The sequence below is a fragment of the Gobio gobio genome, assembly GCF_949357685.1.
Source record: "Gobio gobio genome assembly, chromosome: 13".
Classification (NCBI taxonomy): domain Eukaryota; kingdom Metazoa; phylum Chordata; class Actinopteri; order Cypriniformes; family Gobionidae; genus Gobio; species Gobio gobio.
Genome location: NC_137106.1, coordinates 17,697,530 through 17,723,684, shown reverse-complemented (window position 1 = coordinate 17,723,684; position 26,155 = coordinate 17,697,530). Strand labels below are relative to the sequence as shown.

At 38.9% G+C, this 26,155-nt stretch overlaps 2 protein-coding genes across 3 annotated transcripts in view; one reads left to right on the top strand and one right to left on the bottom strand.

Annotated features, from left to right (window-relative positions):
• The first annotated feature begins 2,732 nt into the window (after positions 1-2,732).
• Positions 2,733-26,155, top strand: part of rpap1 (RNA polymerase II associated protein 1) — a 45,217-nt gene continuing 21,794 nt past the window's right edge. The window contains exons 1-8 of one of the 2 annotated variants that reach the window (XM_079833302.1): positions 2,733-3,449; positions 17,468-17,666; positions 20,475-20,617; positions 20,701-20,793; positions 20,874-21,051; positions 21,135-21,293; positions 23,948-24,160; positions 24,983-25,098. In XM_079833302.1, the coding sequence (XP_079689428.1) occupies positions 3,333-3,449; positions 17,468-17,666; positions 20,475-20,617; positions 20,701-20,793; positions 20,874-21,051; positions 21,135-21,293; positions 23,948-24,160; positions 24,983-25,098 (1,218 nt within the window). In that variant the 5' untranslated portion in view covers positions 2,733-3,332. Of the gene's footprint in view, positions 3,450-17,144; positions 17,373-17,467; positions 17,667-20,474; positions 20,618-20,700; positions 20,794-20,873; positions 21,052-21,134; positions 21,294-23,947; positions 24,161-24,982; positions 25,099-26,155 lie in introns of those variants that run through there. The other variant, XM_079833303.1, reaches the window with a different exon arrangement.
• LOC307136350 (transmembrane protein 151B) lies at positions 7,169-16,036 on the bottom strand (the record flags this gene model as incomplete). Its single annotated transcript, XM_079833304.1, has 2 exons — positions 7,169-8,719; positions 15,932-16,036. 2 exons carry the CDS (start codon positions 16,034-16,036, stop codon positions 7,169-7,171), a joined length of 1,656 nt encoding a protein of 551 aa, XP_079689430.1.

Here is a 26,155-nt window from a genome sequence, read left to right as displayed (position 1 = left end):
CGATTAAAGTCCCCGCTAACATACAAACCGAAATAACTAACTGTTCTCACGTCATGTAACACTGTAGGTCAAAAACAAGAAGGTCTACATTTCAGTGCCTCTCCATATTAAACTGGTTATATGTAAATTAATTTAATTTTAGATATGTTTAAGGTCTACAAAAACATCTTGGGATAAGGTTTTCACACTGACAGCTGTCATTGTAATGCTGCGTTCCAGGCAGGTTTTTGAGCCCGTAAATTACAACTTCAAACCACGACTCACGACTTTGTAGTGTTCCAGGCAAAGTCACGCCAAACTGCCTGAGCGCAAGGAATTGTGTGGTAGTTAGATGTAAACAAAGCATGGCGGACCGTACGGGGTGTATGCTCATTTACAATCATTTCTATCGCCAAAGGTGCTTACTCCTTGCTTATTTGAGGGAAACGGAGGAGAAAAACAGCGCAGGCGGCAAGAAAAGCTGTTATACCTTTTATTTTACGTTATTTGTATATTTGTTTCATAAACACTGCATCCGTAGGGGGCTGCCATTGTTGCTTCGCGGGCTATGTGACGTCAAAACTCGTAACTGGGAGTACATCGATCTAGGACGAGTTCACGGGTGGGAAGTCACGGGTTTGGCTGCCGTTCCAGTCCACTTTCACGGGTAGAAGGTTGGAAAAACACGGGTTACCGGTTGCCTGGAACGCGGCATTAGATATAGCAACTCCGTTTGTTTGTCCGAGTTAGCAACAGTAACTAAGGGGGGCGGGGCTTACCGATAGGTCAATTGTGCGTGGGTGGGATTACAGATCTGTTTGGGTCTGGCCACAGGATCTCATCAACGTCACAAGCGATATTTTCTCCTGCTAAGCAACGGGGAAAATGTCATGGATTGACGGTACCTCGATGTCTCCGCATGCCTCTTCCATTGCCTGTAGAAGAGGCATGTGGGCATGTGGTCGGCGGTCATATACGTGCCATCTCCAAGCGGAAAAAAATAATTCTATATGGTTTAGAAATGGCGAGTAAGGGGGCAAGTATACAACTTCAAATTGATTATGGTTGGTGAACCAGTCCCGGACCATAGCAGCCTGGTGGAAACTAGCATTATCCCAGACAACAACAAACCTGGGCTGCTCTGATCTGTCCTGTGTAACTGCATCATGAAGTGCATCGAGAAACGTGAGTATGTGTAGCCCTCGAAGGCTTATGGCGGCACACATTGTAATGTTTCCCCCACGCTGCCCCGGGACGTGCACAATTGCACTTTGGCCAATTATATTACGACCCCGTCGTCTACTTTTGCTGAGGTTGAAACCAGCCTCATCAATGTAAATCAATTCATGAGGCTGTGCAGCTCCATCCATGTCCAAGAATTTTTGCAACAAAAAATGCATAGCATGGATGGCTGGCATTACTCAAAACACACAACTTCACATACAGAACCCCCCCACACACACCCACCCCAACACACAAACACACAGGTACCCGTGTCCCTCTCTGCATGTATCTATGTGGTACTGATACAATGGTACATATTCAGCTAATACGGTATTGTAAATGTAAAGGACTGCAACACTTACCTGTACATATTCTTGTCGAAGTCTTTTGACCATGATACAGTTCCTCTCAAATGGGACCTTTTACAATTGCTTCAATGTGATTTTGTGCTTTACCAAGACACGCCTGATCGTGGTAATGCCTGTTCGATTGATGTTAATGAATACTTGCCCATCTGCAAGTATTTGTTCCTGTAGCTGGTGGAGACGGATTGCATTGTTTGCTCTGACCATTTCCACAATGGCAAGTTCCTGCTCTTGGGTGAACAGGCGTTGCCGACCACCCCCAGAAGGTCTTCTAGTCCTTCTGTAGAAAAATGCAACCACAAATTGTTATTGGTTTGGTTCTTTACAGTACTGTATACTGTACACAGTACTGCAAAATCTCAATGGTACAGTGCTATGTACTGTACTGTATGTTCCGCAAATCTACCATTTTTTGTTACAAAAGGAGCACTAGCCAACTTGCAATACAGTAATGTGATACGGTACAGTACTGTAAATACTGTAGATACAGTCTGGAGTGGAGAGTTGAAGACATACCTGCTTTCCAGTCTGAATGTCCTTATGATGGATGCAACTGTGAACCGGCTTAGATGTGGGTGGACTCTCTACCCAGCTTCCCTCATTGTCAGGCCATGATTTATCACATGATCCACCAACGTTGCTCTAATATCGTCTGAAATATTATTCCGTGCATAGCCTCTTCGACCATGTCCTACTCCTCTCTCTCTTCCTCTTCCTCTACCTCTTGCTCTCCCTGCCTCCATGCTTGCAAAGTTCTCAAAATGGCTCAACTGAGGCTTATTTGTGGTTGGCTGATTGGTGATCAGTTTTGTAAGTAAGTGTTTTCAATCACCCAAAGTGATTTTTGTATTTTGAATAGATGTGTTTTCCCAATGGTACCCATGAGATTTCATTTATGAACAAAGTGTCTTATGTATGAAATAGTGTGTAGTGTGCAGGAGCAAGTGTGTTGCAGAATTGCAACCGAAGTGCAGAGCAGCACTTTTGTTTAAGGTATGGTTACACTGTGTTTAAGGTACGTTATAGTAACAAAAGCTTCGAGTTTTGTAACTTTGGTCTGAGCTTGTGTCTATAGTGTTCAAGCAATAGGCAAAAACTGTAAAAGAAATCTGGAGTCTGTTGTAAAACATTACTACAAACAATCAACCCAATGAATAAAGAAAAGAAAATAATACAGATAAAAAAACAGTAACGTTAGCCACTATGGTTACTATGTAAAGCCACCTACCGCCACACTCCACAAATCACGTCTCCACTGGAATCACAGCACAGAGATCACACTGGACATTTTATAACATGTATTTTTAAAAGCAGTTTATATCAAACGTTTCGACTTGCAAAGAGGATAGAATACTTTTAAAACAAGAAAAGCAGGTCGCTGACAAAGGTAAAGTTACCACAGCTCTTGCAGTTGGAGCGCTTAAATGTTGGCATAGCAACGAGGTGCTTGTTTTCGCTGCAGAGCGGATGCGCTCCTTAACGTGAATGGGTCATAGAAATACATACATAGAAGCCTCGTTGGCGGATGTTTCTATGGGACGCGTGCAGGTATGACATCACTTCATTGCAGAGAATTGTGCTAAACACAATACAAAAAGACGAAGGCATCAACCAACAAAACATTATAAAGTTACCATAATAAAAGTAAAAATATAAAAAATTACCATAGTAAAAACCTGTAATTTTGACTTAATACATATAAAAACAAACCAACACATTCTCACCTGTGAAAGGTTATCCCAATTTCTTCTGTTTCACAACCAGATGCTGCCCAATGTTGTGACATCATTGATTCTTACTGTGAGCGATGACAAGCTGACAATTCCAAGATGGTTCCTATCTATGTTAGGGATGGATGGTGAGATGATTCTTCCCAGTGCAGTGAGTAAAACATTTTGAATCCGTTCACCAAAAAGATTCATTTACTGATTCATATTTGGGGCCTTTAGAAGCCAGTAGATGGCGACATGCTACGGTATTTTTATGTTATAACCTTAGACTGTAAAAAAAATTGGTTATAACGCATCATTTACAGTTTTTTTTACAGACGCTTGGACACATTTCTCAATACTAAGGTCACTTTTGCAAAACTCTTCACACAGTGAGCACATCAGAAGTCTACGTGGGCTAAACTGAGGATCAATTATCATTACCATATTCAATGACTACATTTCAAAAATCAAATTTCATGAATTCTTTTCTCACTCAGACTCAACAACTGCCAAAACTCTTTGTAGAGGCCAATTTGCACATGCTTACATGCTGTTTTCAAAACTGTTAAACTTATGTTCAAAACAATAACATAATACAAAACTGAATAAGACAGCAATTTGCTACATTCCTACAGTAATATTTGAATGAAATACATTTTAAATCTTAAAATTAAATGCTATAAATACAATTGGACCAGCCACAGCTGATTCTCATTGTAGATGGTGGATGGTGTGTATACAAATTCTTGTATTTTGGAATTACTTTAATAAAAATAAATAAACAACATAAAAAATGTACGAATTCTGCATCATGTCTGATTCATTCCAGTAACATATATCGCAGTGAATTGTAAACCGAGATAAGTCCTTTTTTTTACCCAAGAAAACATTGTATAATGCTACATGTTGTTAGTGTTTTTTATTATATCATTGTAATTGTGTCATAAGTAATTTTTTACCCCCCTCACTCCTTGTGAGCAAGATTGACTCAAATGAAGAACTGAACGGACGGATTCGCAGAGTCTCGTTTGGTGCGGCTCAGAGATAGCCTAGAAATCTAGATGCACCGTAGCGGCAGCAAATCTAATTTGCAGCCAGGTTAGTTTAGCAACTCTCCGTTGGCTTGCGAGCTGGAAAAACTAAACTCTGGTCAGGCCAATCAAATCGTGTATAGAGTCGGTGGGCGGGCTTAACATAATGACGGCAGAGTTGCCGCGGTTCCGCGTGCTACTTGTAAACAAAGAAGCTGGCGAACAGCGGTCTTTCGAATCGGCTTTGGCCGCGACTCTGTAAGACTTGGAGTTAAGCTTTTCTTTGAGAAAAGAACAAAGAACGGCACTGAAGTCATTCTTAAGAAAGGAAGATGTGTTCGGAGTTTTGTCGACCGTGAAAGTTTAATCTATCAACTAGCTCCGCTTCACCTTCTTCGTTGCTCTGGTTGGTTGTAGCACTATCCTATTGCGTGCAGAGGGAATTTGAAAGACAACCGTTTATCCCGCCCCTTGGATTGAGCCCTGTCAATGGTGAGTTCCCAGACCCAACATCTTGATGTGGGTCTGGCTTGTCAGGCTATAGCTCAGAGACTCTTTAAGACTGGACCTATTTGTTAAAAGGATAGTTTGCCCAAAAATGAAAATTAGCCCATGATTTACTCACCCTCAAGTCATCCTAGGTGTAGGCCTATATGGCATTCTTCCGCGAAACGATGCATTTGTGTAAGAAAAATATCCATATTTAAAACTTTACAAACCGTAATCTCTAACTACGCTTGAACGTCAGTCTCTCGTGAACGTGCATACAACAGTTAGCAGAAGTTAGAGATTACAGTTTGCAAAGTTTTAAATATGGATATTTTTTTCACACAAACGCATGGCTTCGCTTCAGAAGGCCCTTTATTAATCCCCCAGAGCCACGTGGAGCACTTTTATGATGGATAGATGCACTTTTATGGACTTCAAAAAAGAAACAACCATACACTGCAATTTTAAAGCTTGGAAGCAAACTTTTTTTTTATATAACTCTGATTGTATTTGACTGAAAGAAGAATGTCATATACACCTAGGATGACTTGAGGGTGAGTAAATCAGGGGCAAATTTTTTTTTAATGAAATTAAATTTCTCTGTTGACGTATGCAGGACTTCTCCAGTGATTAAGAGATGATCAATCGAATCATAGAACAAAGGACCTGTTCAAAGAAAACGAGTGCAAATTCCAATGCGATTATTTCGTTTTAATGGTGGAAGAGAGCATGGTAAGATATAAGTAGCTAATGTACTATTTAATAATATGTTTCTCGATATAAATGTGAAACAACTGACAGGAATATCATTTGAAAATGTGAATTGAGAATATATTACATGATTCATATGATGTGTAAATGTGACAAGAAACATTTTGCGCTTTCGACATTACATACAAATAATTACTTAAAAATGAAAACAAATTAAAAATAAAAATAACACTTTTGGGTTGACCAAGGGAGAGCAGCCCCAAAATTCATCTATTTTACAAGATGGTGAAATTTGTTGTGTACATTTGCGAGTGATTCTAGCACAGTCATAGTCTGGGCATTCAAGAAAAGTGAGTGAGTTTGGCCTGTTTCTGGTGTACAGTTGTTTTGACTTTGGTACGTGAGTTATGGGCCAAGATCAGACCATAATTCCATGCAGCACCTGGGCTGAATCCAGGATGAATCCTGACAGGAGGATTCAGTCACAATAGCTTTACTCAATAGAGACAATGCTGACTACACAACAGAGGAAACAAAAGCAATCATGACCACATCTACACATGAAAAGAATGAACAAATCAATGAATAAAAGACGTTTTGGGAGACATCTGTAGCATGTTTTAGCACTGGCGCAATTTTATTCTGCACTATTTTTTTTAACAGTCACTGCCATTTCAACAGCATTTCTTGTCTTTCTCACAACCATACTTCAAACATACAGGTCAGGCCATTGCATTGACTTTAAAGGGGAATTGCTAGATATGATGAGTCTTTCTCATTAAGCTCATTTGATGAGTCTGTGTATTTTGTATGTGATGTCTTCTGTTACAGCGACATACACATTGATATACCAAGGTGTGAATGACCATATTGCTGTTTCTGGGAACCTTGTCAGGGAGAGAATTTCCAACAAGCTGCATACATAATAGATCACCTGCTTCTTTGAAACAATGTGAGCAAATTGCCATGCAACCTTAGCTTATTTAAACCGGACATCGCAGACAATTCTTTGATGCCAACATATTCATTCAATGGATCAGCATTAACAAAATAAAACAACAACAACAACTAAATGTAACTAATAATGATAAAAGGAAAGAAAATATACAAAAAGATAACATTAAAGGTTACAACCTGACTCATTTCTTTCATTTTGAAGCATCTATTAAAATCTTTTTAGGATTTAGGGATATTACACTTTCTTTTATTTGACAAGTAAATATTTGTAGTCTTTAATAATCCTATAGCAATGCTTATCTTTTGATATGATTTGAAATGATCCATGGATTAATGCTAAAATATCAAAACATTTTTATTATTAATAAAAAAGGTAAATATATAAATGTAACATGTTTATTATTTTAAATAGATTTATTAAAGCTGACATATTTGTAAGCTAACCGGTAATAAATAGTGTCAAGAGCTGTCCAATCCAGCCCTTTCATTCAAATCAAAATGTAAACAGAGAAGTCTTCAGTAATGCACTGAATAAGCCACATTTCTAATTTTGCATGTGTTCGCTGTTAGAGCAAGATACATTTCATAAGAATAGCAATTCCTCAGAACGAAATAGCCATCAAGTCCACTTTCTGCGTAGTGCAAATAATAACATTTAACAAACCTTTTCTACCACTGAGCTTGACCACTTCAAGCCACTTTAAACCGAAGTCTCCACACAACAGGAGCCTCTGCGAACATAATACCTCCTCACCTCAGAGGAGTCCCCACAGCCCTCAGGCCGATGTACAATGAGGACTGGGAAGAAGCGAGCGTCTTGGTAATTCGGAGGGCTGTCATTAAGGGCAAGCTGACTGGTGTAAGATCTGCAGCACTGCTCATCAGGACAACAGCGCTCTGTAAGTGTACTACTGCGGCTTCTCCACAGTCCCATAGTGCGCCTGGAGCCATACATGCGGCACAACGAGAAGTGTGAGGTGTCCAGGGACAAACGGGAGTGGAAGGTGTGGCGAGAGAAGATGGAGGAACAGCTAGAGCTGATCGTTTGCCGTCTTTGGCCACCTTCATGTTGGTCGCAGTGCTCACAGTTCTGCACCAACGTCCCGTAGCTCTGAGCTGAGCAGCTGTCCAACAGTAAGCGGTTGGAGGAAATGCTGTCTCTGTGGTTTGACCCCGAAGCCCCCAGGTTCAACAGCATGGCTTCCGAGTAGCTGGGTATAAGCTGGCGATTTGAACGAATGTGCCATTCCAACTCTGTGCTGTCCACCGTTTCCGCTCTCGGAAGGCCATAGTGAGTGTTCCTGACGGTCTCGTCCGCATCTGGAGACGGGCTGTTGTTGCTATACTCTAGTCCAAAGAGTTTCTCGACTTGGTAGTGCACAAACGCCGTCCGGTACTCGATCAGCACTCGCAGTGGCCAGGAGAGCATGAGGAGAGCTGCCATCCAGAAGGTGACCCGTGAGGTGTACCACGGCAGTTGGTCGGGATCCACATAAGCGATGAGGTGCTCTTTAAAGTCGATGTTCTTCAGCAGCATGCCTTCGCGGGCTTCCATGTAGTCGTCCAATCCCTCGATTTCCGAGAAGAACCTGGCTCGCTGGTTGAGGTATGCATTTTCAGGTCCCGCTCCTGCGAAGCTGAAGCACTTGGAGAAATGCAATCGTGTCGCTGCGTGACCCTCCAGTCCACGCAAGTTTCGCGAGACGTCTCTCATTCCGCAGTGGCTGTAGTCGAATTCCCCCTCTGCCAGGTGTGTGTTAACACGCTCGTGATAAACCTGTGTGGTCGTGTAGGCGTCTCCATTCCTGTAGCGCGTTACTTGTCGAGTCCTACGTACAAAATGGTAACTGATGGCTTTCCACCAGACGCACGGTCGGGCTTGACGCATACGCAGAACCCTTTCGTACACGCTTTCAATGTTGGCCTTGCACTGCAACTCGCTGCGGGCCCGACAGTGCCAGCACTCCATAAGGTAAACGGCGTAGAGCATGAGTAGGAAGGCCAAGGGGATGTACACATAACCGTCAGAGCAAGGGCTGTCGTGGTATATCATGGAGCGACCTCCTCTAAGAGAGTTCATTGAGGCTGTGAGGGAAGTACTGGAGGAATCGAAGCTCAGTTTGGTGACCTGGGTGAGCTGACACCAGGCCACGGCACCCAGGCAGCTATACATGAGCAGGGAAAGGAGAAGGCAACGCCAGTGCGTCTCACGGCACATAGAGGCACTCAGGGACTGCTTTATTGGCCATTGCTACAAGGAATAATGAGAAAGACAAAGAGTAATCACCATATTGTAAGGCACACAGACTTGCTGTGAATGCTGTGAACAAGAAAAAAAGAGGTAATGAATAAACAAACCATTAGAAATTTAGTGTCACTTATATGAAACAAATTATGTAGTTTGTAGACATGTGCCGGTACACGGTAATACAATATCATCATACTTAAAGACATGGCTATTTATTTTTAAACCTAAACATTTTTACATTTTAATCTGGACTACAACATGCCCTAGATATTGATTGAATTTTTTTTGATTATTTATTATTTTTGTTCGGTAACACTTTACTATAAGACTCAATTAGTTAACATTAGTTAATTAATCAGTTAACAAACTGACAATGAAAAAAAAATATTAAACCTGTTATAGTTTGACAACACTTTTTTTGCAACTTATTTCAATATTGTGATTATATCATATACTGTGATAAAAGCTTGAAAATTTGATACCGTCACATCTAATTGTATGAAAGGATCTATTTTGCTCACACCAGTGATGTAATTAAAACTAAAACTATTAAAGGTGCAGTAAGTGATTTCTGAGAAACGCTGTTGATATTTGAAAACACCGAAACAAACACTCCTCTTACCAAAAGGAACACACCCCATCTTGATAGCTCTGCCCCAAATTTCACAAACTATTGAACACAGGCACTTTCCCTCTAATGAGTGTATACACCCCTTACTTCTAATTGGCTACAAGTGTGTTTTGGTGCTTGGTCCGATCCAATTCCAACGGCATTTCTCAGAAATCGCTTACTACACATTTAAAACGTTAGGTTACTTGTGTAACCCAGTTCTTTTAGAACAGAGCGAGGTATCTCACTATTGGAAATGCCTCAGGCATCATAGACTATGGAAGCACCAATTACACCACATCTGTCCAAAGGATGGACCTCCCTATATATACAGCTGTGATCCCCAAAACGGCATTCTAAGCACGCTCTTCCCCCCTGTTATACGAGTAGGGAAGCTTGGTGATATACCTCACTCTGTTCTCAGAGAACCAGTGTTACACGAGTAACCTAAAGTTCTCTTTCAACCAATCGCTCGGTATCTCATTATGGAAATTATATAGCCAACTCCCGTAACACATGCTTTCTGAAGTCGCCGAACAGATCTGGCAAGAAAGAAAGACAACCTTTCAATTTTCTAAAGAGCCAACTTTAAGAACTGCATGAGCTATAGTAGGTGCAGTGACATAAAGACGGTAAATATGATACGTTTATGAGGGGAAGCCCAGAAGAGTGCAATTTCTGCTCCTCCTTCGAAGAAAAAGGAGGTGGGTAAAAGGCACGCAACTCCAAAGCAGAGCAGTTATAAGCTGAATCACTGACTTAAGGAACAAAAGTCAGGTTAGGCAGCAGAGTAACCTTGCTGTCATCCGATCTAAAATTCAGACATTCTTGATGAACTGACAAGGCATGTAATTCACCCACTCACTTAGCTGAGACTAAAGCAAGTAGTAAGACCGTTTTCAGAGATAGGAGCTTAATATGAACAATCTCCAGAGGTTCAAATGTGGCACGAGTTAAAGCATTCAGAACCATGGACAAGTTGCTCTGACACTGGTCCTAAACACATCACTCCCTTCATGAATGGCATATAAGAGGATGCCGTCCCACCAAAACTCCTTCAAAGCCAATGTGGCAAGCCGAAACCACAGCCAGGTAAACTTTAATAGTAGAAAATGCCCTCCCATTTTTAATTAAGCTTTGCAAATGCAAAGTATATCACTCACAGCGCATTGAAAAGGAATAATTCCTTTACAAGTTTTTTTTATTTGCTTTGAACACAGGGGCTGAAGTGCTTTGTGACAATACTCTTGAAAACTTGTGCTTGTACCCATCAGACTACCTTCTTTTGGTGGCAGAGGTTTCTGCACTTGAACTTGTGGTATTGCTGTCAGCAGTCCACGGAACACGTGTTGAGGGGAAGCCGAACTGGTCTGAACACAATTTAAAGCCATTTTCTCGCCCAAACTCCACATCCCCTGCTTTTTTGTGGGTGGGGGAACAAACGTAGTGGACTCGGGAGAGGACATCAGAGAAAACCTTATGTGCTGTCTGTCCCTCCCATGCAGAAATTGCTTTCCCCATGGTTTAGCATTCGAAGCAGCCACCTGCTCTGCACTCTGGGGTTTTGCCGTCCTGGACGCATTCAAAAACCTCCTGTTCTACGTTGGAGGAATAGGATGTGGGGGGAACAGGAGCATGCGGTGCTCTTTTACGCAGCAGAGAGATGTCAAATGCCTCGCCTTCTTTTTTCTGAAGGTCTCATCGCTGCAACAACCCACTTGAATCCATGGAAGGGTTGAGAATGAGTGTCCATGAAGAGTTCAATTTTCCCAGGGAGGGAGGGACTGGCAGATGAGCCACTGACTGTTTGACCTTGGGAGAGTTAGAGAGCCCAAGCTCCTCCATCTCACTCACATTGAGCGACGAGTAGCCCCAGACGAGTATGCGATGAGAGAAGTGTTTATCCCACGATCGCTTCATCTCTACTACACAAGCTGGCAAAGCAGGAAGCAGTTGTTTTGCCGGGGGAAGGCGAGAAGGGAGCCTTTTCTCTTCGTACATATCCTGTTTAACTCTCGGATCCCCAAGAGTTACAGGTCAAGCGATGCCAAGCTTAGTCGCTTACAAACCTCCATTAGGTCACAATCCACCACCGCCAGCACTAAGTCATCACTTTGCACGCTCAAGGGCCTGGACGTTTGGGCTGCAGACAGGATAGCATCATCCTCGTCATCATCCGGCTAATACCGGAGGAGGCGAGCTAACATCTCCTCATCCTCCTCCTCATCTCCTTCTGCGAGCAGCTTCTGGTCGAAAAGTGGTGTAAACTCAGGGTACCCCCGAATCCATAATATACCCCCACGAAGAAAGATCCTGTGGGGGAGAGGGTTGGGCCCCCTTAGCCGAAGGAGAGATAGTAGAGAGACACGGAAAGACACTTCTTCCTGGCCGGCATTATACAATAATGCACGGCCTGAGTATGCTTGACACCCATGCATGCAATACACATCGGATGCGGATCCCTGCCCAAGATCATGAATCCACATGCCGCCGGACATGAGCACAGAGGGCCATCTTTCCCTTTCTCAGCAGCGACCTTGGACACCGACATGGTGAGTCAAACTATCCAGTAAACTTAGCTCGCCTTAACGCGTTCGCTAGGATAGGAAACACTGCTAATGAAAGCGATATCGAGAGGCTCAGTAATGAGCAGAGAATCCACAACAGATTGAACTGCACTGCATTCGGCAACATCAACCCTGATGGCCGCTTTACACTGCGTGAGCAGCGCTTACTTTTTCGGCGTGTGTGTTAACCAATGAGTGCATTCACACCGAGAGCAGGAGCGTCATGTCAGCGTCAAGCAGGAGCTCAATTTAAGTGAAAGAATACTTTTGATGGACAAAATAAATCTGATTTCACACAAAAAGTGCTCAAAATTCACTGATTTTTTGCAGAAAATTCTTGTGTTTTAACAAGAACTGAGTATGTCAGAAAAGAAAAGTAATAATCAAAAGTATTTACCCATTTAAACTTGTTTTTAATTTAAAAGTATTATAAAAAACTAAAGTGAACATACTGAAAATATGATACATAAACTTTCTTTTAGTTTATTAGGCTTACACAGACAGGTATATATGTTCTAGCACTAGAGTGTGCGTTTTTTTTATACGCAGTTTGCTGTCTTGTAAACAACGTATTTTGGCTTGACTGAAATTACATGATCATAGCTATTTTCTTGGTTGTGTTTGTTGTTTATCATTTACACGCGAATGTTGTACACCTCCCCATGTAGTGTTGTGAAAAGTACCGACTTCGGTATCAAGTCGGTACCGAAATTTAAAACAATGTGATGCTTGGTACCGAAGTTGCTGATGTGACACTGTACAAACGCTTCCAGAATAATTTGCGCATCTGCAGCTGCAGTGACGATGTAGTTACGCTGACATGAAGCTCAAGATTGTGGTCTAAAACGGCCACGATGGCAGGTTTGTGAACTGAAGCAGCGCAACCTAGGGGCTGAAGGAAAGTCTTCACGAGGAAGAGAACAAGAATGCCGTTTTGGGGATCACAGCTGTATAAATAGTAAGGGGTGGGCTCCTTGTCATGAGCTGTCATTGGTCCGTCCTTCGGACAGATGTGATGTAATTGGTGCTTAGTTTATCACGCCTGAGCCGTTTCCCATAGTGAGATACCGAACGATTGTTTGAAAGAGAACTTCGGTTTTCGGTTGAAATAAAATATACATTTTGAAAACCTAAAACTTAAACAAAAATTAAAAGTGAAATAATTAAGTTTAAGTTCTAAAATTACCAAAACTGAAATAAAAAAATGTAAGCCAAATAGAAATAATTAAAACATAATAATAACAATGTCAAAAGCAGAAAATTTGTTAAACTTAATCAAAAATAAAAACTGAAAATATAAAAATAAAAGCTTTGAAAAGATAAATACTATAATAATATATAAATAATAAAATAACACTGATGTCCAGAGCCTCTTAAAGCTGCAGTCCGTAACTTTTTGCGCTCTAGCGGTTAATAAACAGAACTGCATGTGTCTTGTGGAAGAACATTGCAGCCGGAGCTACTTCTCTCTGTTTATGTCTATGGCGAGTCACGCAGGGACTGTGCTCCTCCGCAGCGGTTCCTACCAGACTGGTCTGAAATAGTCCCAATATAAACACGTATTATAAGTGTACCATAATGATTCCCAGTAAGACAAAAACACGGTTTGGAAAATGGATTCATGTTGTACATTCTCATTACATAATTTTTGTAAATCTTGAACACAAAAAAACTTTACGGACAGCAGCTTTAAATAAAATGGTTAATATAAAAAATAAAATGGTTTAATTTGAGTCTAATTTAAATAAAGTGCAGACAACGCACTAAGAGTAAACCCTTAACATGACTAGAGGGATATAGATCTAGGTGAGAAAGTGGGGCCTGACAAGACTGAGGATTTGTAGCCATCCCTCAGTTCAGACTTAATTACTTACATCCTGGCACAAAGTCTCCAGATTATGTCTATTAAGCCTTAAACAAGCACTCACTTGCTTTAGACAACTGACCTGTATTAAACTGGTTAAACATTTGACCATTTTGCAGGTCATTTAAATTTTCCGCATCATGACAATTATAGGGCCCTGTGTATCCAAGCAATGGTCAGTTGAAACAAAAGCAAAACATGGTGGATGTCATTGCCACCTTGTCTTGAGTCTTCAATCAATGCCAGACAAAATCTATCAAATTGATTTTTTTTTTAAACCTGCAGGAGAGTGGCTCATGCTTTTCTGTGCTAACTCTAAACTTGATACACTTCTTTAGTAATGCACACATTGCACAGAAATGGGAAAGTTCACTTGCTCCTAATTATGAATTTGAATCTCACTCAAAGGGAAAAGGTGAGCTATACTGAATACAAAGTATGATGATAAATGAAAGCTTTTGCTGCCAGTTTACTGAATTCAAAATACTAGTCTACTTTTAATTCAATGAACTGATAAAAAAATCTGAGAAGTTTATGTTTCATGCTCAATATCTGTATGAGTTGAGAATGTATGGGGTTGTCCAGTAAGTGTATGTACATTTCAGCAGCTAATACCACTGCTTCTGATATTTATAAGGGCTGAAAGGCTTTTAAAGAGGGAAGAGCGAGGTGCAACATCAATAATGGAAATCCCACATGAAAGAGAATACTGTGACAGAGCCAACAGTCAGCCATTCAAAAGCATACTCTAGAAAAACTGCTCTTATCCTCACTGCCCTGGGATAAGTGAAACTTTGGACATAATATGGTTATGATCTAAGATGCATAAGCAGATTACAGCTGAAACTTGATAATGACTTCAGGAACACCGAATGTGGGAGCACTGATTTTGTTTGTCGGTTTACTGTGGTACCATCTAAAGAAATTAAGTTTAATTTGAAGCAACTGCTCATCTGGTGATCCCTAGGAAATTGAAAAGCATCTAGATTTCATCAAAATGTACATTAAAAAACAATAAACATACCTTTACCATTAAATTAAAGAAATTAAACATGATTAAATTAAATGTAATGATTAAGCTGTATGTGTACATTAACAGCATAATTATGCAAATATATGAAGTATTATCAACACATTTAATAATACAATAATAATAATACAATAATGTTGACTGCTTTAGATAAAGAATTACATCCTGAAAGTGCCAAGTCAAACCAACATACTAGTTCAAATGTAATTTTTCAAAGAGAAAAAAAAGCAAATCACAGTTCTGAGTTTCAGCAAGCAGGATTTGTGTGAAAGCTGAGGGACATTTACAGAACTGGCAGGCCATGCCAGACTGCTTCACAAAGCAGTATGTGCCCAGAGATACAGGTTGGACTCAGCATCAGTACCAGACTTTTTAGTGTGTTATCCTACATATTAAAGGTCATATTAAACAGATGTGCTCAAAAACTGCTCCAACTCCCTAGGTGAGGGTGATTCTCAAGCTAACATGCATCTTTTCCTCAATGGCAGTTCCATAATTATTTACAGCAGTGTACTTCAGAGGTGTTAATCAATGCACAAATCTGAATATAAAGTGAAGCTGGGTGCAGTGAATATGATATACACATTTAGACATTTATGACATGTGATGCATATAGCTACACCTGATGTAAAATACAAATGCACTTCCCAATTTAAATCTACGCTTGTCCCTGTGAATGTGAAGTCATGTCATATTAATTGTCATTATGGAATCAAGCAGCTGCACTGATTTTTATATAGGCTACCACCAAAAAAATTAAACGAGGTCCTCAAACATTCTCCTACCATACAGCCTAAATCGGATAAGTATGGCATCCTATGGGTTTATTACTCAAGATCTGCAGTACTAGGTAATCTCTTACAAAGAACTTAGTTTTATTATGGGCTATATGATTATCGATAACTTGTGCACTATGAAGTTTATGCATCAATTGGAGGCAGAGACATTTTAAAGGTATCACTTTTAACAGTTTCTTTTATAAGTGAATTTAAGATAAAACATTTTCAATCTCAGACATACTGTGACCAACCTTTTACTGGAAGAACAGTAAGACAATTACAGTCATAGGAATATAATGCAGAAATCCCTCTCCTCCATGACTATGTATATAGTACTGATGGCAGTCATAAGCCTCATCTCATACCTCTTCCAGCACATCGAGACTGGCCGGTGTCTCCGCGCCACCATTGGGGGTGCTTGGCGCTGTGTCCTCCGCAGTAGTATCAGTTTCCAGATCTAGAGACAACATCCTGCGGCAGGTGTAACATTGCAGTCAAATATGGTATCTGCAATACGCCGCCTTTCTCAATGAAATACGCGTTAGGACGTTGTTTTGCCCGGCTGTGGTGTGTTTGGGATGGATGCCAGGAACGCCGGGGATCCCGCTCTGGGTGTTCCCAGTCAGGCAGACTAGGGGGGCGGAGACCGCGGGGAGACTGCGGAGGACAGAGGGGGAAAAAAAGAAAAAAAAAAAAACGAGAACTGCTCTCCAAAGTCTCATGGATGGAGACCGTAGCTGATTCTTTGGTTTATGTGTTGCCTTGCCTATACTGAACTCACTGAACAGCGCGAGATTGTTTTGCCATGTTTGTCACAAATAGGGTCTGTGAAGATGTTCAATAATGTAACTAATTTCAAACTTAATTATATATTAAGCCTTTTATACGGCAGAAAGGTTTTATTGAAAATATATGAACTTCACTGTGTGTGTGTGTGTATAGGCTATATATATATATATATATATATATATATATATATATATATATATATATATATATATATATATATATATATATATATATATATATATATATATATATATATATATATATATATATATAGCCTAAATAAATTGCCAAAGTGAACAGACATTTTAAGACATTGTATGTAATAGCTTCTCTTAAGATATTATTTCTCAAATATAATTTAGACTATCCTTTATGCAAATGCCAATCACTCAACCCCAGACTCTTATAGCTTTATTAAATATATTTTGTATTTTTATATAATATAATATAATATAATATAATATAATATAATATAATATAATATAATATAATATAATATAATATAATAATAAATATAATTAATATAATATAATATAATATAATATAATATAATATAATATAATATAATATAATGAATATCAGTGAAAGGGAAACTTTCTACAGTTACTACAATTTCAGTAGTGTAAATAAAAAGAATAAAAATTAAATATAATATAATGAAATTCATTATTTTATATCAGACAATATATTTATATGATTTAATGACGATGCAAACTTTTATTTTTTTGAGAGAAGAAAAACTCTTAAACCGAACGGCTTTTATTTTGTAATGGTTACACATAACCCGGAAGCTGAGACTCGTTTGTAAACTCTAGCCTACATGTGTTCAGTGCACATATTCAGCCAAATAGTTGACAGAGGATCGTGGCATGAACTGTCTTCTCAGATTCCCAATAAAGGAACATTTCTGTAATTGCTGTGCTGATCACGGACTGACTGTTTATAATAGAAGCTCGCTGTAGCTGTAAAACGTTAGTTGATTCTCCACTGCAAGCCAACAACAAAACATTTAAGACTGTAAGTCAGTGAAGTACAAGATGCCAATTTAAGGGGTAAATGTTGAGTCGGTATTATTCCTGGCACTCTTCTCTGACGACCTTGTGTTATTTCAGGAGTTTGGGATGTTGCGGCGTCCCAAGCCCGCAGACAGTGAGGCGGATCTGCTCCGGGAGCAGCAAGAGCTTCTGGCGGCGGGCGGTCAGTCCACTGTCACTGTAGTGAAGCGCCCAGATAAACGCAGAGGAGACGCTGCTGATGCTGATGCTGATGCACACGAGCAGGAAAATCAGAGAGATGTTGTGACTATTGAAGGTAAGTTAGAAAGATCTGAGCTTACTGCCAGTTACTGAATCACACCTTTTAACATTTAACAGTTTCATTAGACCTTAAAGATTCATAGGATCAGGCTGATTTTGTTTACAAGATTCAAGATTACTTTATTTATCCCTAGGGAAATTTGTCTTGGATTAAAGGCTGCCACATACAATAATAGTGCAGTAACAGACACAGAAACATGCACATGCACATGAGTGCATTCAGCACCTACAGCACAGCCCCTAATTTCACACCCACCTTATGTGGTCTTGGGTTTAGGAGATTCACTGATAAAATGATGAACGAGTCTTTATACCTATTCAGGTATCTTTTTTCCTGTATTTAATTGGAACCCTATAGCGTCTACCTGAAGGGAGCAGTTTGTACTCTGAGTACAGGACATGGGAAAGGTCCGCTATAATTTTTCTAGCATGTTTAATATGGTCTTCTCAAAGAGAATTTGAAGGGAGGGATGCTCCCTCACCCCCATCACTTGCATTGCTGTGTGAACCACTCAATTTATATGTGATTTTAACTTAACTGATATGTTACCAAACCAAGCTACGATTTCGTAATGTAATACACTCTCTATCACACAGCATGATAAAATAACATCAGTACCCTCTGTCCAACCCCCAAACACCTTAGCAGTCTTAGCAAGAAGTAGAGTCGCTGTTGGATCTTAGTACATACAGAACTCACAACTCAATATGCACACCCATGAACCTGGGTAATATAAATGTAATGGACCAATAATGGAGAATGGTCCTGGATCAAAAATCATTTCTTCTGTTTTCTTAGTATTTACAATGAGATGATGGTCTTCACACCACTGTACAAAAGTTTTAACCTACAAACTATAGCCAGAAACGTCAGTGTCTGTTATTCATATAAGTCCCAAGATGGCAGTGTCGTCTGAAAACTTGACCATACAAGTGCTGGGATGAAGGCTTGTGCAATCCTTTGGGTATAATGTAAACGGAATGGAATACATCTCACACTCCTTGAGGAATACCTGTGTTGATGACTTTAGACTCAGATAATGTCTGGTTCACTCAGAGCGGCTGGGTCCTGTTGGTCAAAAATGAGTAATACCACCTGATGATGTATGTATGGGTTAACAGACATCTGTCTGAGTTTACTGAGAAGGATGTGTGACTGGCTGCAGAGTATTAAAAGCAAAGCTGAAGTCCACAAATAGCAGTCGTAGGTGTTGGTTTTTCAAGGTGTTGTATTATGGTTAGTAATATTGCATCATCAGTTCCCTTGGGTCCCTTCTTCGTACCTCACTTAATACATCTGAGATGATTTGATAGATGCCATATCTTCTAATCGTGATAACTGATCTCTGGCTAATTTGGTTCTTCAAACAAATTTGTGGATTGGATCAAAATATCTGGATTAAGTTGTCTGAGATTAGTGCATATTCTTTGAAGAGGGCAGATGTATCGATACTCAAAACCACGATCAGAAGTGCAGCGATTGGCTGGTGTCAAGACAAATCATATAATTAAAAAAGACACCTGATGAAAAACTTGACGAATTTCTGGAAATTTATAAGGAAACTCTGCCAGGCAACCAAAATGGCATAAAAGTTATATTAGATGCACGAAATGTGCACTGTTTTTTATTTTTTTATTTTATTTTTTTATACATGATACCCAATCATTTATATTCAAGATTTCTAGTATTTGTACAGGCTTTACATTTTTATTTCAATGTTGTAATTAGCAATTCATTTAATTTGACCTTTGAAGCAGATTTGTTTCATAACAGCATTAATATACTAAAACATATCTATCTACTAAAGTTTCTTAAGGGCCAAAATCAAGTTATCTGCATCTCCTGCTCTGCATCAAACCACTCCCATAATATCTGTCACCACTCAAATTAATGCACGGCTCAGATAACAGCACAGCATGTGTGAAAATAAAATTATAAAGTAATTATTTCATCACAAATAAATCACTCAATCAAGTGGCTGTCTATATAGTATTATAGACTAAACAACATTTAAGCTCACATGTAGTCATTTTTATAGCTTTATTTAATGATTTTAAAGCTTCTTTGCATTACCTTTTATATAGGCTATTTATATTAATTTAACTAAGTGCCTATTAATGATTGATTGACTAAAATTATACATGTGTAATTGATTAAGGGTATAATAATTACATGCATGATATCTAAATCATTCAAAATTATTACTATTATTATTATAAATAAGCATTGTGAAAAGCCAGATGCATTAGTCTTTAAAAAAACATTTATGTAGTGACCTTTAATTGGGAGTAGAAACAGGGGGAGGGACTTTATTGCATCAGAGGTGTGTCACTTTGCTCATAGCTGATTGGTCCAATTTCAGTGTGAGATCTCTTATCCAGAACTTGTAGCAGGTTAGCCAAGGAGCGTAAGTTACTATGGAGATGAACACCGCTAAAAGCCAAAACACTTTAATGGTACCTAAAACCCAGGATTAGCACAAACTAAGCTTAAATATATCTGGCTATATATATGGCTATAACATGGTATAGGCCCCAGGATGAGTGTCGAAGAACCAAACAATCCAAGATCATGCCAAATCGTCAACAATCAAATTCAGCTAACGCAGTTAGCAACGTACAAAGAACGGACCCCTGATTGTCTTTATAGGCAAACTGATACAGATCTAGCTGTCCTGTCCCTTTATGTTTGACTTCAGCTTCCACACCATTAGCTTTTCCAGACACTTCATTATAATAGAGGTCAGTGTTTTGTAGAAAATAAACTAGCCTTGGACTGAAATTAGTGTATCTGCACCTTCAGATCTTCCAGATGAGATTCCCGCCTTGACCCCTGCAAAGAAGTCACGTTTTAAAAAGGAGCGGGTGCGTTTTGAAGATGAGGACCCAGAAGAGAGACTGGACAGGCATGATACTCATATCAGTGCTGTTCTTTCCAGGATCATTGTGAGTTGTATTTATTACAGCATGTCTGTTGTTTGACTGAATTATAAGAAAATGCCATGCTTATTGGTTATGTCTTCCAATAGGAGAGGGACACGAGTGCAGTCCCTGTGTCGCTCCCGTGTATCACAGGCACTGCTTTCCCTAAAGTCTTCCATAGATCTGTAGTGGAAAGTGAGGTGAGAAAACATACATACAATATCCTTTTTTTCTTCAGTTCTTTTGTCTGACGTTTCTGCTTTTTTTTTATTGCACTTAGGAGCAGGAAAGAGCTCCTAGAGGAAGAAAAAGTATTTTTGCACGTCAATTTGCAGCACAGAGGCCTAAGAAGAAAGATGTTCAGTCTCTAAATGGTTCTGGGTCTTCTGCATCTGGACATGTGGCCTTCTCGCCATTGGAGAGCATGGAGACTGAGCGACCTGAATCGGATGTAATGGGTGAGTGAGTGCTATCACATTCCAGATAGTTTTTCAAGGCTAACTAAAGAATGACATATTTTCTGTGTGTGGTTCTGTTACAGGCCGTGTTTGTGGCCCCTTGCTACTTTCAGGTCAAGGACTTGGGATTGCAAATAGTGCCATGGAGACAATGAAAATCCATGAGGAGAATCAGGCAAGGTTGCAGGCCATGTCCCAGAGTGAGATACTGGAGGAACAGAGGAAGCTGTTGGCACAGCTTGGTGAGCTCAATACCTTCTTGGTTTTTACACAAGGTTAAGTGTGAAATTGGAGTGTTGATTTTGGCAGGATCAACCATCCAAATCCGTTTTAGTATTGTATATAGTGTTTTTTTTTCTTTGTAAGAGAAATTACTGTATACAAATGTGATGTTATATTTATATAATATATATATATATATATATATATATATATTTTTTTTTTTATTATTATTATTATTATTATTATTATTATTTAATCTCACCAATCAGGCATAACATTATGTCCTAATATTGTGTTGGTCCCCTTTTTACCTTAAGCCCTGACCCGACGGGGCATGGACTCCACTAGACCCCTGAGAGTAGGCTGTGGTATCTGGTACCAAGATGTTTGCAGCAGATCCTTTAAAGGGATAGTTCACCCAAAAAGGAAAATTCTGTCATCATTTACTCACCCTCAAGTTGTTCTAAACCTGTGTGAATTTCTTTGTTCTGCTGAAGACAAAAGAAGATATTTAGAAGAATGTTTGTAACCAAGTAGATAGAGCAACCATTGACTACCATAGTAGGGAAAAAATACAATGGTAGTCAATGGTTGCTCTATCTGCTTGGTTACAAACATTCTTCTAAATATCTTCTTTTGTGTTCAGCAGAACAAAGAAACTCATACAGGTTTGGAACAACTTGAGGGTGAGTAAATGATGACAGAATTTTCCTTTTGGGGTGAACTATCCCTTTAAGTCCTTGAGGTTGCAGTCCATGCCTCAACAGGTCAGGGCTGATTTGGCAGCAAAAGGGGGACCAACGCAATATTAGGAAGGTATAGACACCAATCAGGCATAACATTATGTGAAGTGAATAACACTGATTAGCTCTTTATCACGGCACCTGTTAGTGGGTGGGATATATTAGGCAGCAAGTGAACATTTTGTACTCAAACAGGGTATTTCCTGCATTGAAAATGTTTTGGTGGCCGCCAAAACAAATTTTTGTCCCGCCAAAGCCTAATTTGCTGAGTTATTGTGATTTATGAATGATGTAGAATAGATGCTGCGCTTGTGACTGAGTGGCAGAGAGAACAATCAGAGAGCTCCTCCCCCACACACACTCTCTGGGTCTTCAAAATAATCACTGTTAGCTGTTAGCTCTTTCTCATATTTCACATATTAATCCAAATCAAAAGGTCAGAAGACCGAAACCATGTTGCACTTGGCACATCCGGACATTTTTTTCCGAGAATTACCACTGGGTGTGAATTGTGCTCAAAAAAACTTTGATTCTTCTCTGACCAGCTGACATAAAGCATACTTTTAATAAACAGGAAACAAATTATATTCAGTTATGAAGTGTTTTCTGTGTGTTGACATCTTTCGCGATGTTCTAACAGACGGGATTCACACACAACGCGTCTGCTAATGTCCGATTTGTGACCTAATGACTCTTTTGAACCGAATCATTTTAACGACTGGTTAGAACAACTGGACTGTCCAACACTGAACTAAGAATCAGTGTATCATTTACTCAGAACACATCTGAAATGAGAACACTAGTTTGCTGACCCAATTTAGCAAGAGTGGATGGTAAGAATTATTTTTAATTATCAACAGTATTTCAGCTTATTTCTGTTGACAATGTGTAGTAAAATAAATAGCCTACAATCATTTAGACTGGAGTGAGGTGAAACCAGAGCAAAGTTGTTATTAGCTAGCTGATCATTTTAATTAAATTGCATATGGCAGAAAATTAGGCTATTTGTTCATTTTTAATGCTACTTTTTAATATTGATGATTATGGACCAACACAATTATCTGTAAATGGTGTAAAAAATGAGGAACAAAAGAAACAAACATCGATGTAAGAGATCATGCATAATATGAGATGTCAAAATAAGATGATCAAAATTACTAGCATTTTTTTAAATGTATTGTCAGTATTGCGCTCGCAGATCACGTGGGTAGGGTGTGTGTGTCAAGCACCACCAAAGACCATTTTTGACCCAGGGAAAACCCTGTCAAAGTTGATGTTAGAAGCAGGAAAAATGGGCAAGCTGACCCCTGTCCACTGCCGAAAGCGGCAACAGTGGGCACGTGAGCATCAGAACTGGACCACGGAGCAATGGAAGAAGGTGGCCTGGTCTGATGAATCATGTTTTCTTTTACATCACGTGAATGGCCAGGTGCGTCGCTTACCTGGGGAACACATGGCACCAGGATGCACTATGGCAACGGTATTCCCCGGTGGCTGTGGACTCTTTGCTGCCACAAAGCAAAAATGGTTCAGGAATGGCTTTAGGAGCACAACAACGAGTTTGAGGTGTTAACTTGGGCTCCAATTTCCCCAAATCTCAATCCATCGAGCATCTGTGTATATATATTAATATTTATCTTAATATTATTTGGTTCTTTAACAAGCTAGCCTTCTCTATTTTAATTTGCAAGAATTTTACTTGCAAACCCATTTTTGCAAAATAATTCTATTTCAATTTTTTTTAAAGTAATGAATTCTTTTATTTTGCATCAAATCGATCAAAAGTGACAGTAAAGGCATTTACTATTTTATAATAAAAAAAAAATCTTTTGAACGTTCTGTTCATCATAGACTCCTGAAATGTATTATGATTTCCACAAAAATATTAAGCAGCATGTTTTTTTTCTTAATTTTCTTTTGCATTATGTCAGATACTCGATTAGTGGACTTTGTGAGATCTCGGAAGGCACAGAGAACACCAGGATCTGAGTCATCATCCAATCCTGTGCACAGAGAAGACATTCTGCCTAATAGCACTTCCACAGAGTTAGACCACACAATAAAATCTCAGGAATCTCAAAGGGATACCATGGAGGATTATGAGGAAGATGAAAATCAGCTTGTAGTTCAACCTCCAATTACAGGTATGTGTATAAATAATAAATGATATACCATTGTATTGTGATGAAATGTTGTAAAGACACCTACATATAAAGTAAACCTACATATTTGTGGTTCATTTGACACATGCTACTCATTACAGTGTTGCTTTAGTCCCATGAAGAAGGCTGTATTGGAAAATTTGGACTGGTCTGCATGCATGCAAAATTGGAAAGTAAAGCTAATGTACCGGACGTAGTTATCTCAATCTTGTCAGCACAAGTGCAGCTGGATGGTTTCCAGTTCTTTATTCACCCTGAGCTTGGAACTGGCCACACATAGTTTTCTGGACGGTACACTTTGCAGATCTGTCCAGCTAAGCTGTGAGCCCAGCATGCTAAGGCAGATGCATCAATTTCAATTAGTCTGATTAGAGCAGAGTTAGCTAGAGCAAGCACCAATTTGTTTTAAGGTAATAGAGATAAGAGGAATTCAATGACATTAATGGATGAAGCACATCAGAGCTTACCGTTCAGAAAACCGTTCTTCTGTAGTTGCACTGCCATCAGCATGTGGTTTTGCGTCAATATACATGCAAATGGGCTTTTTATATAACTTAGTATAGTTTTTTTGTTGCTCTATTATTATTAATTATTCATAGTATTGGCCATATATATATATATATATATATATATATATATATATATATATATATATATATATATATATATATATATATATATATATATATATATATATATATATATATATATATATATATATATATATATATATATATATATATATATATATATATATATATATATATATTATATAATTATTATTTATTTTTATTTGTTTTACAGGGGAGGAGCTGCCCATCAAGCCACAGAAGGTGTGGCTTCACATGGACAAGGTAGAGCCTGAAAAACTGGAATGGACTAGAGACCTTCCTGCACCCAGTAGGCTCGGCACCAATCAGGTACAAACTACGAAACCTACAGAGGGGGTTTAATTAGTTGTACCTACTTTTCCCAAAACGTTAAGTATTACGTTTTGGCACTTACTTTAACTAATCCTTCAATATTTGTATTATGGACATAAAAATGATCTCTAGTGTGATTACATCCCAGTGAAAAGAATTATCGGGGAAAAAAAGAAATGGGGCTTGTAAAAACTGAATCTTGCATGGATGAATCATTCACAACAGGATCTATAAAGTGCATTTAGAAAATGTATTAATTAAATTTTATACTGACTTTAAAGTGGTGATGAAGATGAACTGAGAAATCAAATTTTCCTTGAGCTTTTCACATATAAAAGATCATCTATAAGAATATCCTGTAAGTTTCAGAACTGAAAACTTCCTTGTTAGTCCAAAACCAGCTTTTATTTAGTGTTGTCAAATCGATTAATTGTATCCAAAATAAAAGTTTACATAATGTGTGTGTATTGTGTATAATTATGTATATATAGATACACACACATGTAAGTATATATTTAAGAAAAATGTATTATATATTTATTACACACACACACAGTATATACATGCAGATATTTTTTAAATATATACATGTATGTGTGTGTATTCAAATATGCACAATAATTATACAGAGTACACACACATATATAATGTAAACACAAACTTTTATATTAGATGCGATTAATCGATTTAACAGCATTACTTTTATTATAACCAAGCCCAGCTAATGACACGTAGTGGAATGTGCCTATAATAGATAGGTGAAAGACCGCCTCTGCAGAAGAAAATCAACACCTACTTCATCGTTGCAACTCTGGCCCCGCCCACTGGCGTGTTAGTGAGATGACAAGGAGAGGAGCGATAGAGGACTAAAAATAGCAACCTTCCAAAGGATCATAAGGCTAGGAATGTGGTTATTTATTTTCAACAATGTGAATGTCTCAGTTGGGCATTATTTATTCGTATTCGGTACATTTCACTGTGGATTCTTTGGTAAATCAGTCGCGGTTTTGGCATAGTCTTTGCAAACATATTTTTATGATGTGTACTTGTCAGT